General features: G+C 40.2%; 1 protein-coding gene across 1 annotated transcript; it reads left to right on the forward strand.

Moving 5' to 3' along the window:
- The first annotated feature begins 11,909 nt into the window (after positions 1-11,909).
- On the forward strand, positions 11,910-12,863 carry LOC146724641 (uncharacterized). The gene has a single exon (XM_085479548.1). It carries the CDS (start codon positions 11,910-11,912, stop codon positions 12,861-12,863), a length of 954 nt encoding a protein of 317 aa, XP_085335674.1.
- The last annotated feature ends 877 nt before the right edge of the window (positions 12,864-13,740 follow it).

Below are 13,740 nucleotides of genomic sequence, written 5' to 3' on the forward strand. Positions count from 1 at the left end.
TCGACGAAAATATTAAGGATAACCTTGAACGAAGTGTCATCAATAGTTTCATCAACGGCCTTCCCTCAGATTTGTTAATTAGAGTAAAATTAGAAAGACCATATAGACTCGATGAGACCTACATAAATGCCATACAATTATCAAAAACTTTGGAAGCCGAAAACGCGCGCAAACGTAATGTATCTACTTATAAAGCTAATGTATCTTATCGCGCCGACTTCCCAAATAAAACTGAATTGTCTCAATATACAACTAACGGAAATTTTTAACAAATTACCCCTTCGCGAAACCCGTGAAATAACGTTCCTTTTATAAAACCTCTCATTCCGGGACAACCAGGACTCAATTATCCTATAGAGAAAATTTGTCGTTATTGCAAGAACCCCGGACATTATATGGAAGAATGTCGTAAACTTACGTATAGACGCTCTTTAGAAAATAATCTATCTACTTCTAACTTTCCTAACAATAGAGGTGGTCCGGGAAACTTACAAAGCGTTCCGGTAGCGGGAGGCGTCCACCGGAACGAAACTCTTTTGAGACGTCCCTCCCTTCCCCAACACGCTCCAGTCACTCTAGCGAGACGCTTAGGCCAAACCCCTGTATTGTCACCCGTGTCGGAAGAATAGACGAAAAGGCAAAACCACATACCTTACCTATTGTCATTCTCCATTCTCCGGATTTCGAGAAAGACTGCCTTTTTATGGTCGATTCATGCTCAGGTGTCAATCTAATAAAACGACACTGTCTCAATCAAAACATAAAACCTCAACTCAAAGATACTGATGCTCTACAAGGACTAACTTCAGAATTAACTACCACTCAAGGTTCCGTTATTCTACGCTTTCTCGGTTCCCCCACCTGTTTTCACGTAATTCCTGATACCGTAGGATTTCCCCACGATGGAATTCTAGGTAATCCCTTCTTTAAAAAACGAGCCGCCAGCATAGACTACAAAAGTAGAAGCTTGCGTTATGATAACGTTAACATACCTTTTGCAGAATCTAATTTTATCAGTATTAAACCGCAGTCCGTTTCTCCATTTTTTGTTTACATTACTAATCCTGATAAACAAATTGGATATATACCTCTTGTTACATACGCCAAAGATGTTTATTTAAGAGAAGCTATAGTCTCTAACGTCAACGGTAAAGCCTATTTACCTATTATTAATGCTACTGAATACGCTTATCAAATAGAAATTCCTTCTCTTGAATTGTTAGATTTTGATTTTTCGGATACGTCTGGATCCACGATCCCAGACGGTGTTATCGAAACCCGAGGAAATGAGACAACCGCTGGTCCTCTTAATAAAAAAAATGGCACCGAAACCCTAGGGCACACGGTGACCAATAAATCGAATCATGCCGTTACTACTCGAGGACCTGTAACGAGCTCTAGTTTCTATGTTAACAGCCCTTTGCATTCTGATGGAATTCTTAGGGACAATCTCGTCGTTCCTTGCGACCGAACCTCTGCTATTATGCAACTTTTACGATTAGAACATTTAAACTCTGAGGAGCTTAATAATGTCACATCGTTAATTTATAAAAATTCCGATAGATTTCATCTTCCCGACGATAGTCTCGGAGTCACGAATGCGATTCAGCATTCTATACCTACCACCAACGATATGCCGATTCACACAAAACAATATCGGTTCCCCTCTGTCCATAAGGACGAAATAAATAATCAGGTCAATGAATTATTATCCAACGGCCTTATCGAATATTCCACCTCCTCCTATAATTCACCTGTGTGGATAGTACCAAAAAAACCTGATTCTCAAGTAAATATTCTCAAATAAAAGATGGCGAATGGTCATTGACTATCGTAGTCTTAATGAAAAAACTATAGGAGACGCATACCCTCTTCCAAATATAACCGACATCTTAGATCAATTAGGATCCGCTAAGTATTTTTCTGTCCTCGATTTAGCCTCCGGCTTTCACCAGATTCCCATGGATTCTAAAGACGCTCATAAAACCGCGTTCTTTACTCCATACGTACACTATCAATTTAAAAGGATGCCCTTCGGTTTGAAAAACGCACCCGCGACTTTTCAAAGATTGACGGATAATGTTCTATTTGGTTTACAAGGTAACGAATTGTTCGTATACATGGATGACATAGTTATTTACACTAGATCTTTAGAAGAACATGAAATCAAATTCAATAAATTAATGCAAAGATTGCGAAGCGCGAACCTAAAATTACAGCCTGATAAATGTGAATTTCTGCGCCACGAAGTAGCTTATCTCGGTCATATTATCGGAGACGACAGAGTTAAGCCTGATCCGAAAAAAATAGAATCCGTAGCCAGTTTTCCTACTCCCAGAAATGAAAAGAATATAAAACAGTTCTTAGGATTAGCAGGATATTATAGACGATTTATTCCGGATTTTTCTAAAATTGCTAAACCACTGACTGATCTACTAAAGAAAAATAATACATTTAATTGGCAACAAAAACAAGACAAAGCTTTCAATATTTTAAAACGTGCTTTATGTTCCGAACCTATACTTCAATACCCCGACTTTACTTCACCCTTTGTCTTAACAACCGATGCATCCGGATATGCCATCGGAGGAGTACTCAGTCAAAGTAAAATCGGAAAAGACTTGCCTATAGCGTACACTTCTCGAGTGTTAAATAAAGCAGAACAGAATTATTCTACTATTGAAAAAGAATGCTTAGCTATAATTTATTGTATCGGTCATTTTCGATCTTATTTATATGGAAGGAAATTTACAATTGTCACGGATCACCAACCTCTCTCTTAGTTACACAAACTTAAAGATCCCTCCTCCAGATTATGGAAATGGAGAGCAACAATAGCAGAATACGAATACGAAGTTCAATATAAGAAAGGAAGTTTAAATAATAACGCGGATGCCTTATCCAGGAATCCTGTTAAAATCGCTATTCCTGTTTACGCCAATAACAATTACGATGTACCTCTAAATGAATCAATACCTATCTCCGAACCTAGCTGTTCTAAAGATCTGGACAGACCCCCCAATGCGCGCCCTGACAAAGATGTCAGTAACATAATAGAAGAAGACGAGCCTTTTAGTGACGACGACGATGACAACAATGACGAAAACCGACAAACAGTTATAGACTTACACGAAGGAGATCACGTATACGAAGAAGTACTCGAATGCATAGAACCCGTGAAACAGATTTAATTATAGTCATCATATGTCGCGATAACCTGATAAAACAAAATGATACTCACGTAATTTTTATTAAAATGGACAGAACTCCTTATGATAACGGCGCTCACAAATATCAACAAGCTAATTTATTACCGGAATATGAAAATCTTATGTTTGAAAGAGTAAATATTCAAACCGTCAAATCTAAAACTTTAATATCAATTCCTATTAGATTAAATAATCACTCGCGTTTAGAACCTCAGACTCTAAAGAATTGTATACGATCACTCTTAGATGTAGTAGCTGAATTACGACTAGCTTTTTTTTAGTATTAGTAAAACAGAACGCTTTGACGATATACCATGGCGCTACGTAATTAGCCAGATTCAAGAATTTTTAAGAGAATTGCCCATTCATATCACTGTCTGCGAAAACTTAGTTCAAACCCCTTCCGTCGAAGAACGCGAAGCTCTTATAATTGAAAATCACTCTTCTGCACACGGCGGTCACAAAGGAGTTATTAAAACCTATAACAGAATAAGACCTCATTATTATTGAAATAACATGAAAAAGGATATACAACGATTTATCCAAAAATGTCGTCAATGTCAATTGAAAAAGTTAACGCGGATTAAAACAAAACAACCTATCGTAATAACTGACACTCCCGAAGCTGCATTTGATAAAGTAGCTCTCAATATCGTAGGTCCTCTCCCCATTACAAACACTGAGAATCAATATTTATTCACTATGCAAGATTTACTGACTAATTATTCCGTAGCCGTCCCTCTAAAGGAAGCAACTTTCCTAACTATTGCTGACGTATTCACTAAAAATTTTATCTGCATATACGGTACTCCCAAAGCCATTCTTACGGATCAAGCAACAAACTTTCTTTCCATTTTAATGCGTAATCTAGCCAAAATGTTTAACATACAACAATTCAGAACTACTGCTTATCGCCCTCAATCGAATGGTTCTCTTGAAAGATCACACCATGTATTAATCGAGTACCTTAAAACACAAGTTCAAAAGGAAAAGGATTGGGATAATCATATTAACATGGCAATGTTTTCATACAATACTAGTGTCCATGAAGGTACCGCTTATCCTCCCTTTCAATTGATTTTCGGTCGAATAGCTCGTCTACCCTCCGCTCATTCTCCTTTAGAAGGAAATTTAGAAATTACTTCGAGATTACTTAACCGATTTATTTAATAGAATCCAAGATATTCAAGAAGACGCACGAAAAAAACTCATATAAGCTAAGGAACGAATCTCCACTTGATTTCTCTCGACCGGAACGAAGTAAAAGATACTACGATCGAAGAATTAACGAACAGGAATTTCAAGTAGGATCTCGAGTATTTTTATTAAAGGAACCTGTCAAGGAAAAATTTGCTGACCAGTATACTGGCCCCCACGAAGTAATAGAAATTTTACTACAAAATAATGTCAAAATTCTAATAAAAAATAAACCCCGAATCGTACCATCAATAAATTAAAAATCTCTTACATAGAGTCAGGATAAAAAAACTAATATATTACCTCTGGTTACAGAAGTTAGCATCGCCAACAAGGCATCACACCGGACCCTAAGGCAGTTTGTTCTTTACAGAATTTCACCTCTCGTATCCAGCAGCTGCTCTAAGGGCCGAACTCAATTGAAGGTGGACAACAGATTTTTTTTTATCAACAGCCTTCCTTATACCAGCACTTAAAACTTGTTGCCTACCTGATATTTTTTCTTTCTCTATATACGAGGGCAGTCCGATAAGTACTTAGCCTCATCGTCCGATGGTGCCAGTATCGCAAGAGTTTTACTATCGTGTAGTACATTCTCGTAGACGGCTACTGTCAAAATTTCAGCCGAATCGGACTCGTAGTTTTGTTTTGACCGCGTGTGGAAAGTGGGCGTGTCCGCGGATTTTAGAAAAATGGAAAAAGAGCAATATCGGTCGGTGATTCGATTCTTGTTTTTGGAAGGGAAATCGCGCAGCAAAATCAAAGATTCTTCATTTCGACATCTTTGATTTCGCTGCGCGATTTCCCTTCCAAAAACAAGAATCGAATCACCGACCGATATTGCTCTTTTTCCATTTTTCTAAAATCCGCGGACACGCCCGCTTCCACACGCGGTCAAAACAAAACTACGAGTCCGATTCGCCTGAATTTTTGACAGTAGCCGTCTACAAGAATGTACTACACGATAGTAAAACTCTCTTGCGATACGGGCACCATCGGGCGATGAAGCTAAGTACTTATCGGACTGCCCTCGTATATATATATATATATATATATATATATTTGTCAAAGGGTTTGTTCCGAGACACTTCCCGACACTTATTGACATATCCCGAGATATTTGCAGGCTTCCGGGCCTGACCTGGAAGAATTATATGTCAAATGGCAGTTTCCGGGACAGTCCTGGAAGACTTATGTATATACATATAGGAATTGCATATTTAAACGTATATACAAGGGAAACAGACACATATATATGTATATATGTCAATCGTATACTTTGACGACACTATATATATTCTCTGGCGATTTCAATGACTGTATAAGACATATAGTATTCTCTGGCGATCTCAATGACTGTATAAGACATATAGTATTCTCTGGCGATTTCAATGACAGTATAAGACATAATATTCATTTTACTAATATTAAATATGTATTATTCAATAGTATTAAATTTTAAATATGTACACAATATATATATATATATTAACACACAAAACTTCTTATACCTGAAAATATTTATATATATATATCGCTTATAAAGAAGTATACTAAATAATTAAATGAAAGCTGCTTTACTATGTGAACTCGACTTTACTCGCAAAGAAACATCCAGAAGATTCTAGAAGGCTCTAGAACGATAGCGTGATGCAATGCATGATGCAATGCTGAAACACGTTGCCACCTGCAAATCGATTACCAAGAATAAAGAAGGCCCGTTGCAAGCCGCATAACGATAAGTCAGTAAAGGAGCACCGCTATCGCTACTGAGAATAAAAGACGATTGGAAACCGTTAGCGATGAGTCACCTAGGAACGCCGCTATCGCTACTAAGAAGCCATCTCTCCGGGACTTAACCGTCGCAATCTCTACCTGGAACAGATTATCTCCGGTACTTCCCCGGCACATCTCTCCTACCATTGGCTGAGCCACATCGCCCGATGGGAGGAGCGAGCCCCATTTTACGGTATATAAACCCTGCTCCCGGCACGGAACGGCAGTGATCCCGCCGCAGTCAAGAAGTAAAGTTATCCAGCAATCAACCAAGCAATTACTACGGAGCTCTGAAGACATCGAGACATAGCCGCCATTTCGGATCGAGGTACCGAGGCTCCTCAGCTCTTCAACTCAGAGGAAAGAACATAGTAGCGAAGTGTACCACCTCAAGGCACATAAGACATTGTCTAACCTTGTGAGTATTTAAGCCAGTTCACATATCCCTAAATAGTAAAGCGCGACGGACACTCATTATATTTAATCATTATATTTAATTAATTATTTAACCACTGAATTTTGAACTCAATCTTATTTCACATTACGAACTCTGAATTTGAATACAGACATAAGCCATATATTACTCTGATTTACGATTCGTATCTGCATACGCCTGCGTTACAATCGTCTATATATTCAATATTTTACTCGATACTATTTAACTATATCTAACCGATATCGCATGTCTATTTAACTTATTGTACTTGCAATATAAATATATTATATATGTATTTTATTGTATTACTGCTCACTTATATATGCATGTAATCCCGTATCCTACTACCTATTAGCGAATTGAATAACGCTAATTCCTCAGTACACATTAGAACATTATATGCTGTCAGAAGGTAAATTCGCAAATCATCTCAGAGATGCACGTTCAGTAAAGTGAACGTCGCACTAGCCTATTAAGACCAGGACCTGAGAACCCGGAATAACCGGATGTATACCTACCTCTCTATTCTTTTATGCTTTTAATACCTTGCACTTTCCAATAATTGCGAATTACTTTACCACACCGACTGACAGTGATCTTGCATATTGATATTTAAATTTATTTGACAAGTGTACTCCACCTTACCCTATTTGCTACTATTAAAACCATACCCTGTCATAAGGTAAATTCGTTACTACGATTCTGAGATGCACGTTCTGTAAAGTGAACGTCGCATTAACCTTCGGGGACCGGAATCCACGGGCAACCGTACATTTCTTCACCCTTCCCCGCTTACTCTCTCTCTGCTTTACAAACCTAACGAATTACTTTACCAAACCAAATGACAGTGGTCTTAATGATTATTAAAAATAATTAATTCATAATTTACAATTTAATTATTGATGCTTGAAGCTACACGTATTAATACTCTTAATATAGATATTAATACTTATATTCAAACCTCTATTCCTAACTCCTCTATACCCATTAGAGTTATATCCTGTCAGAAGGTAAATTCGCAAATCATCTCAGAGATGCACGTTCAGTAAAGTGAACGTCGCACTAGCCTATTAAGACCAGGACCTGAGAACCCGGAATAACCGGATGTACACCTATCTCTCTATTCTTTCATGCTTTTAATACCCTGCACTTTCCAATAATTGCGAATTACTTTACCATAACAACTGACAGTGATTTTGATATTCATTGACAATTTGTTACTTCAAAGTCTAATACTTATTTATTCATTAAGAATTACTATTTCAAAGTTTAAGATTTAATTATTAACGATTGAGACATCAAGTATTAATATTCTCAACGCAGATATTAATACTCCTATCCAAATCCCTCCTTTTATCCACGTTATTACCAATCCTCATTTAATACAGGTTTATTATAATAATTACAGACATAAAGTTAATTTATTAACAGGTGAAGGGCTTTCTCGCATAAGATTAACCTTTCATCTCTGTTCGCTCTCATTAACAAGTAAATCACGGTACAAACGTGAGTCACATTCAATTATTTCAAATAATAAAACAATCTATCTTTCGATTTATTCATGTAAATTTATTTAACCGTTAGATGGTCTCTCCTTTCCGACGAAGGAATCAGATCGATCGAAACAACCAGCACCTTCACAGACTACGCGAACATAGATCTCGAAGACCTCTAAATCTAAACGTTCAAATTTATCCAACGCGAATAATCATACAACCTCCCTCTCCAGACACTTATTCGCCAGTTAATAATATTCCTCCATACATTGACTATTCTCACCCTCAATTTCCTGAACAACCTCATTCAGAATCAAATACTTACTTAATCGATCCAAATCATCAATTTTTAACTGACCCTGAATATTACGTCCATGATCAAACTCAACAATTAGCATCTCCGGAATACGATCCATTTTTACAACCCAATTCTAATATTTTCGACGAGGACACCGTGGTACTCGCTCCCGACGACGTCAATAATTTCATCCCAGAAGGAGCACAGAATAATTTTAGCTCCTTTATAAACTATCTTAACCAATCTAACGACTCTGAACAGGAGCTCAATAACATTGTAATACAGTTCCAAGCTCATCCTGAACCGAGTCAGGACCAGTAGATTTTGTATCGACATAAAGGATTTATAAATGAATAAACAATTTTTATACTTGTAAAATATCTTTATTTCTTGACCCAAACCGCAGAATTCCTTCTCCATCCGACTTTCTCAATCGAATCTCAAGCTCTCGGCATCCCAGGGTATAGCCGGCCTAGCAGGTTGCCCTAAAAAAGTAGAGAGCAGCTTCTCGAACGTTTACCGAGGTAGACGCGAGAGAAGACCGACTTGTGCATAAGGTGATTTACCGTAAGGTGAATTGCCGGACGTAACACAAATACAAAGATTGTCCGACTCCAATGAATCCCTATTCACCGCCAAGAAGAAGCGAGGCGCAAAAACTCCACGAATCACAAACAAGCTGGATTGCGGCGAACAGCGTCCCTCACCGACCCCCGATAATTCGAAATCAGAGGAAACAAACTCGCCCCCTAGTTCCAGCGAGGACAGCGACTCGGAAAACGAAACCGATAGCAACTCCAGTTCCAGTAGCGAGGAGTTATTCATAAACGTAAACAGTCCTTTCATTCCACGGGCCGCCGTGAGGCCCCGCGTGATAAATATCCCGGACAATTTCGCGACCCGAAAAGATAACCTTGTCATTTTCATAACGCAACAAGGAACACCGATCGACAAGGGAGCCCAAATATTGCAAGTAGCGAACTCCTTGCCGATGACCAGAGATGCAGCTTTGGGCAGGGCAAGGGTAAGTCGCGAGGGCACCCGACGCGTAATTTCACTCGCGGTAAAGGAAAGGATTTCCGGCGTTACCGAAAAGGAAATAATAAAAGAAGCAATACACTCGCTACTAGACGTTATCCGAGAATTGGGCTTGCAATCGATCTCGATCAGTAAAGGCAACGTTGACAATGTAGATTGGAATACGATATATAACCTCTTAATTAAAATACTAGACGAAATCGACATAAGAATATTTATTTGTACGAACGACATAACGGTCCCCGGGAAGGACCAAAGGGAACGAATTCTCGCCGAAAATCATTGTTCCGCGGTAGCAGGACACAAGGGCATCACCAAAACTTACAATAGGATTAAAAAACGCTACACTTGGAGCGGTATAAAAACTGATGTCCAAAATTTCGTCAAAAACTGCCGCGCGTGTCAATTAAAGAAATTGGTTCGCGTAAAAACTAAGCAACCAATGATCCTAACCGACACCCTCGATTCGGCCTTCGAAAAGGTCTCCATGGATATAATGGGCCCCCTCCCAACCACGAAACAAAATAATACGTACATCCTAACTATACAAGACCTGCTAACCAAATATTCCCTTGCGATCCCACTTCGACAAGCAGGAGCGATACAAGTAGCAGAAGCATTTACTAACGACCTTATTTGTACATTCGGCGCGCCAAAAGCGATCCTCACCGACCAGGGCTCACACTTTATAAACAGCCTCATGAGGACAGTAGCCCGAAAATTTAAAATCAAGCAATGTAAGACCACAGCGTACAGACCACAAGCGAACGGATCGGTAGAACGATCACACCAGGTACTCTGGGAATATTTGAAGCAATTTGTTGATAAAAATAGTGAATGGGATCAAATTTTAAAACTAGCATCGTTTTTGTATAATACGAGCGTACATGAGGGTACAAAATACACTCCGTACGAACTCATTTTCGGGAAAATCGCGCGGGTCCCCTCGAGCGACCCGGACATCGAAAGCATGACTAACGAAAGCTATACACAATATTTAACCACACTATTCAACAAATTGCGCGATTCCCAAACAGCCGCACGCGAAAACTTAAATAATGCTAAGAATAGAAGTAAGAAATACTACGATAAGAAAATCAATACGCGTAAATTTAAGATTAACGATAGCGTTTATTTACCTAAGGAACCTAACAAAGGGAAATTAAGAGACCAATATACAGGTCCCTATAGGATAATAAAGATACTAGGTAAAAATAACGTTAAGTTAGCTATAAGCAATAGTAAGACTAAAACCGTACATATGGACAAGTTAAAGCCCTCACCACATCAAGTCCCCACCCTTGAAGACCCCCACTCCAAAGACGAATATATCTCGGACGCCCCAACGGAGGACGGGCCAGTAATCAACCAACCACGCTAAGATGAGGACTCTCGCAATTATCCTGGGCATGGCCTTCCTGGCCCCACTATCCAGCGGACTAATCGGATACGACTGTGGAGGACGGGGCCTGAACATCACAACACTCTCCCTCTTAGATATCGAAGAGTGTAAAACCAACAGCATCGAACCTAAGAAGGAGGAAGTCTATATACAACTACTCCAACTCAGTGAATTCGTGCATACTCCCGCCTACCAATGCAAAATCGAGATAGACCGGACTATATTTTACTGCGGAATGCACTCTCATATAGCAGCGGTACAGAACGGAAGACAGGAGTATATCCACGAAGTATCGGCAGACACATGCCGAAAATTGCACGAAACATGGACCATATCCCTAGGAGTTAACCAACACATTACTGGTATTAAACCAAATGCAACAAACCTAAGAGCAATGACACTCGCAGGTTCAGTTAAGACAGACGGAAAATGCAGCGGCACCCAGTTCGGCGACGCATACGGCTCATGGGACGACGTGATCGTGCAAGCCTCAGTACGAATCACGATACGACAATTGGAGCTGCCCGTTGGATACAATAACAATGAAGTGATACTTCCATCCGGCACTCGCTGTCCCGTAACGACAGGCGAATGCATTGATGCCGACGGCGCCTCCACCTTCTGGACAATCCTGCCAATTGACAACTGTCACTTTGGACGATACGATGTCCTCTACGAAGGAATAGCATATCGATTGTCGCCCAGCACTCCCCAAGAGGAAGCGCCAACGATTTATACAGTCACGGCGCGTGACACAACCTTCGCATTAGCAAGGACAACCGAGACCAACGTATGCGGATACAACCTTTGGCGAACGGAACATCCCAAGCTGTGTATCCTCGAAACGAGGCCCGAACGGACATTCAAAAGCCGTTCCAAGGTCAGAATCGACAACCTCGACATCTTCACATATGTGAATTCAAAATTTATATACGTCGAGAAACACCTGAAGACCCAGCTGACCCAACTATACAAGGATATTATGGAGCAAAAATGTGCACTGGAAAGGCAGATCCTCCTCAACGCGCTTTCTCTAGCAAGCATAGCACCTGACGAAATGGCGCATCGAATAATGAAGTCTCCAGGTTATACCGCCATAACTGCAGGTGAAGTTATACACCTCATCAAATGTATACCTGTCAAATGCCGCCTACGACCTACCGAGGAGTGCTACAACGAACTTCCTGTCACTCATCAAAATAAGTCACTCTTCTTCTTACCAAGATCGAAGATACTTACTAAAGCCGGAACATCGAGGGATTGCAACGAACTATTACCAACTCTATACCAAATACACAACACCTGGTATAGACTAACACCGAAACCCGTGGAATCGGTGGCACCGCCTACTATCAGGCCTTTAACCAAACCCTCATGGAAGTACGTAAGCCCGGATTCACTCGCTTCCAGTGGTATTTATACGAACGAAGATCTTGATCGTCTTCGCGACCATATTATGTTCCCCGTGGAAAAACCCTCCATGCTTCACACAATCGCCAGGGGAGCAATGGGACAGGAAATTCCTACAGGCAGTTTCTCCTTGCTGAATTTATTAGACGAGAAATCTCTCGACCGAATAGCGGAAAATACCGGAGCCAAGCTATGGAAAGGTTTTATAAGCTTCGGATCCGCCAGCGCCGGAGTACTTGGCATCTTCGTTACCATACGGTTGATAAAATTAATAATCGACACCCTGATCCATGGGTACGCACTCCACTCGGTGTACGGATGGAGTCTGCATCTACTCGGAGCCATTTGGACCTCGGTGACCAATGTCCTCCTACACCTTGGCAAATCAGCGGAAGGAGAACAGGACAACGGACGAGAATTGCTACACCTAAAACCCCCTCCAACGAACGAAGAAGAAACACCCTTAACCCTGCCCACACAACAAACCCCTTCGATTAACGAATCAGACAGTGGCAAAGTGTGTGCAAAAACTCACCCTACGAGTGTTCCCCCAATGAAAGATTACGGCGAACTAAATAAATATTTACATAATCAATGTTAAGTTAAGAACCTAATCGTAGCGCATAGAAAACTAAGTCCAAAATGTTGGAACATTAAATTCCAACATTTTTATTTTAAGGGGGGAGATGTCACGTCCGGCCGTATAAATTTTTTCGTTTACTCCAAGTTCCTTAAACGCCATTTGAAAAGCGCGCCAAAGCCGGCCATGACGCTTAACTCCGCCTAGAAACTAAGCGTGGCGCTTCGTAGCGCCTAAGGATCTCCCACCACGGTGAGAGCCCCTACTCCGGAGAGTTCCCCCTCTCCAGGCCGCCGCAGGCCCGAGCCGCCGAAACGAAGGACCTCAGAGCAGTCCCGAATTTCGGCAGTTCTCTGCGCGACACCGAACAGTATAGTCGCACTCCTAAATTCTAACTCTAAGTCCAAATTCTAAATCCTAACTCTAATTCTAAAATTCTAACTCTAAGTATAATATTCTAACTCTAAATTTTAAGTCTAAATCTAAATTCTAATTCTAAGTTTTAGTCTCGAATTTTGTACTACTATACGAATAAATCAGTGTATTCATGTGTGAAAACTAGTGTTCAGTATTGTTGTGCCTCCGGGAAGGCACGGAAAATTTTGGGGTCTCAGTCGACTGAAGGATGAGGATCCTAAGATCGGCGGGCGTCTCCACTTTAACTAATTCACTTGTTTACCTGAATAAATCTTTTATTTCATTTATTTCTCAAGTTGGTTTAATTATGTCTAATCCCACCTGGGTGGTTAGTTAAGTATGCTCGCACTCGATAGTTAGATTACAGGTGATAGTTTATATTCTGCGGCTTGTCTTCGACTCTTAGTTAGGTTCTAATTAGCGACTTGACTTTTTGGATTTTCGTTAGCGACTGCCTTCGTCGTCTCGCTTTCCGTTCGCG

This window comes from Nylanderia fulva, unplaced genomic scaffold, assembly GCF_048542155.1.
Source record: "Nylanderia fulva isolate GAGA-0341 unplaced genomic scaffold, ASM4854215v1 Scaffold122, whole genome shotgun sequence".
NCBI classification, from domain to species: domain Eukaryota; kingdom Metazoa; phylum Arthropoda; class Insecta; order Hymenoptera; family Formicidae; genus Nylanderia; species Nylanderia fulva.